Below are 2,500 nucleotides of genomic sequence, written 5' to 3' on the forward strand. Positions count from 1 at the left end.
ATGATAATGATGACAGTAATAACAATGATAATAAAGAAAAAAAAAATGATGATGATGATAATAATAATAGAAATAGAAATGATAATGATAATAATAATAATGATAATAATAATAATAATAATAATAATAATAATAATAACATCAATGATAATAATAATAATAATAATAATAATAATAATGATAATCAAAATAATGATAATAATAAACATGATAGGAATAATGATGATGATGATGATAATAATGATAATAACAATGATAATAATAACAGCAATTATGATGATGATAATAACAATAACAATATTAGTAGCTGTAATAGTAGCATTATCATATTTGTTATCAATGTTATTATTATCATCATTATTATTATCATTATCATTATAATCAATGCCATTTTCACTGTTATTATTACCATCGCAATTACTATTATTACTATTATTGTTGCTGTTATTATTATTATTATTATTATTATTATTATTATTATTATTATTATCATTATTGTTAGCATTATTGTTGTTATCATTGTTATCATTGTTATTATTATTATCATTATTATTATTATTATCATTAGTATCATTATCATCATTATTATCATCATTATTATCTTCATTATTATCATTTTTCATCATTATTATTATCATTATTGGTATTATCATTCTTCTTATTATTATTGATATTATCATTGTTATCATTATCATTTTTATTATAATTACGTTTATTATCATTATAATCTTTGTTCTTCTTATTATCATTCATTGTCATTACTACTATTACAATTAATATTATCATTATCATTATGATTATTATTGTTACTGTTTTGCTGTTGTTGTTACTCTTATTATTACCCTTATTATCATCATTATTACTATTGTCATTACTATTATTATTGTTATTATAATTTTTTAATTATTATTTTCAGTATTATTATTTTCATTATCATCATTATCATTACCATCACTGTTATTATCATCATTACTATTGTTGTTATTGCTTTTGTTATCATTATCCATATTGTTATTATCATTTTATCATTATTAATTTTCCAACCTTTTTTTTAATGACCTAATTTGCTATTTCTTTTGCCATCATTATTGATATCATATTGTTTTTTTCATATTTTTATTTGTTTATCTAGGCTCTCTCTAACTTTATTTTATTTATCATTAAAAAAAATCCCTTGTCTATTTTCTGACTCGCCGAGTTAGTACAATTTTCCTTTCCCGTCTACATAGTTATTTATTCATTTATTTTTTCAGCCTTCGATTCTTTTGTGCTATAACTGCTAAATTTATATATACGTATTTTACTAGTTGATGGTTCTCTTACTGTTACTGCTCTGCTATTCTTGCTATCACTATTCCGCTCTCGTGCTTAAATCAGTGGTAAATTATCATGTTCTTGTCATCATTCAAGAGTTTTTTGAAGATTAACCAATAATTAGATTTTATCATTATTCGGATATTCCTTCCTCATCAAAATTTTGTTAAGTCTATCATATCATTACCCACTTTCACGGTCTTATCACCGGAAAACAATGAACAATCTATCATTTTAACAATAATAATCATGATCATAATAATAATAGTGAAAATGATAATAATAATAATAGAAAAAATATAATAATAATAATGATAATGTTATTTATTATTATTACAATACTAGTAACATTAATAATAATGATAGTAATGATAAAAAACATAAAGACGATAATGGTAGTAATGATAATGATGATGAAAACAATAATAACAACACTAATGATAATAGAAATATTATGATAATGGTGATAATAGTAATAAGTAAGCACTTATCCATCTCTCAGTTTACTCCTCCTCCTCCTCCTCCTCCTTCCAGATACACATGCAAGCAGACCTTCACGACCGTCGATCCTCAAGCAAACCTGACCGTCTCGTGCCAACATTTCCGACTCAAGTTCAACTGCTTCTTCGAGAGTCTCACGATTGAGGTGGACGGGAGAGCCTCTACGTACTGCATGTGAGTTGGGGGGAAAGGGGAGGGGAGGTCTCAAGCACACAAGCTTGTACGTGCACGCGCGCTCATATATTCACGTACGTACGCACACACTCAGGTAAGCGTGGGCAGGCACACATGCACAGAGAGAGAGAGAGAGAGAGAGAGAGAAGAGAGAGAGAGAGAGAGAGAGAGAGAGAGAGAGAGAGAGAGAGAGAGAGAGAGAGAGAGAGAGAGAGAGAGAGAGAGAGAACAAGTAAACATGCCTTGCAAAAAGCCAGGGTAAGATACCAAAGCATCTATCCAAACTGACTGTGTTTCTGTTTCTGTAGATATATCATATAGTTGGTAAAAAATACTTTTATATCACTAATCATGTCAAAGACAGTGTCTGTAATAATATTAATAAAATCAGTAAGTGCTGATCTGTGGACACTACTACCTCATCGATAGGATGCAGTTTCCGTGCAGCAAAGTAAGGAATGGGCAGGATTAACCAGCCTGTGAGCCTTGAACAGTTTGAAACTGGCCTCTA

General features: G+C 27.6%; 1 protein-coding gene across 2 annotated transcripts in view; it reads left to right on the forward strand.

Moving 5' to 3' along the window:
- The window catches only part of LOC119574400, a 25,137-nt gene that overhangs the window by 18,669 nt on the left and 3,968 nt on the right, over positions 1–2,500 (forward strand). For both annotated transcript variants that reach the window (XM_037921622.1, XM_037921623.1), the window contains exon 3: positions 1,849–1,989. In XM_037921622.1, the coding sequence (XP_037777550.1) occupies positions 1,849–1,989 (141 nt within the window). The remainder of the gene's footprint in view (positions 1–1,848; positions 1,990–2,500) is intronic.

The sequence above is a fragment of the Penaeus monodon genome, chromosome 6 (genome assembly GCF_015228065.2).
Source record: "Penaeus monodon isolate SGIC_2016 chromosome 6, NSTDA_Pmon_1, whole genome shotgun sequence".
NCBI lineage: Eukaryota > Metazoa > Arthropoda > Malacostraca > Decapoda > Penaeidae > Penaeus > Penaeus monodon.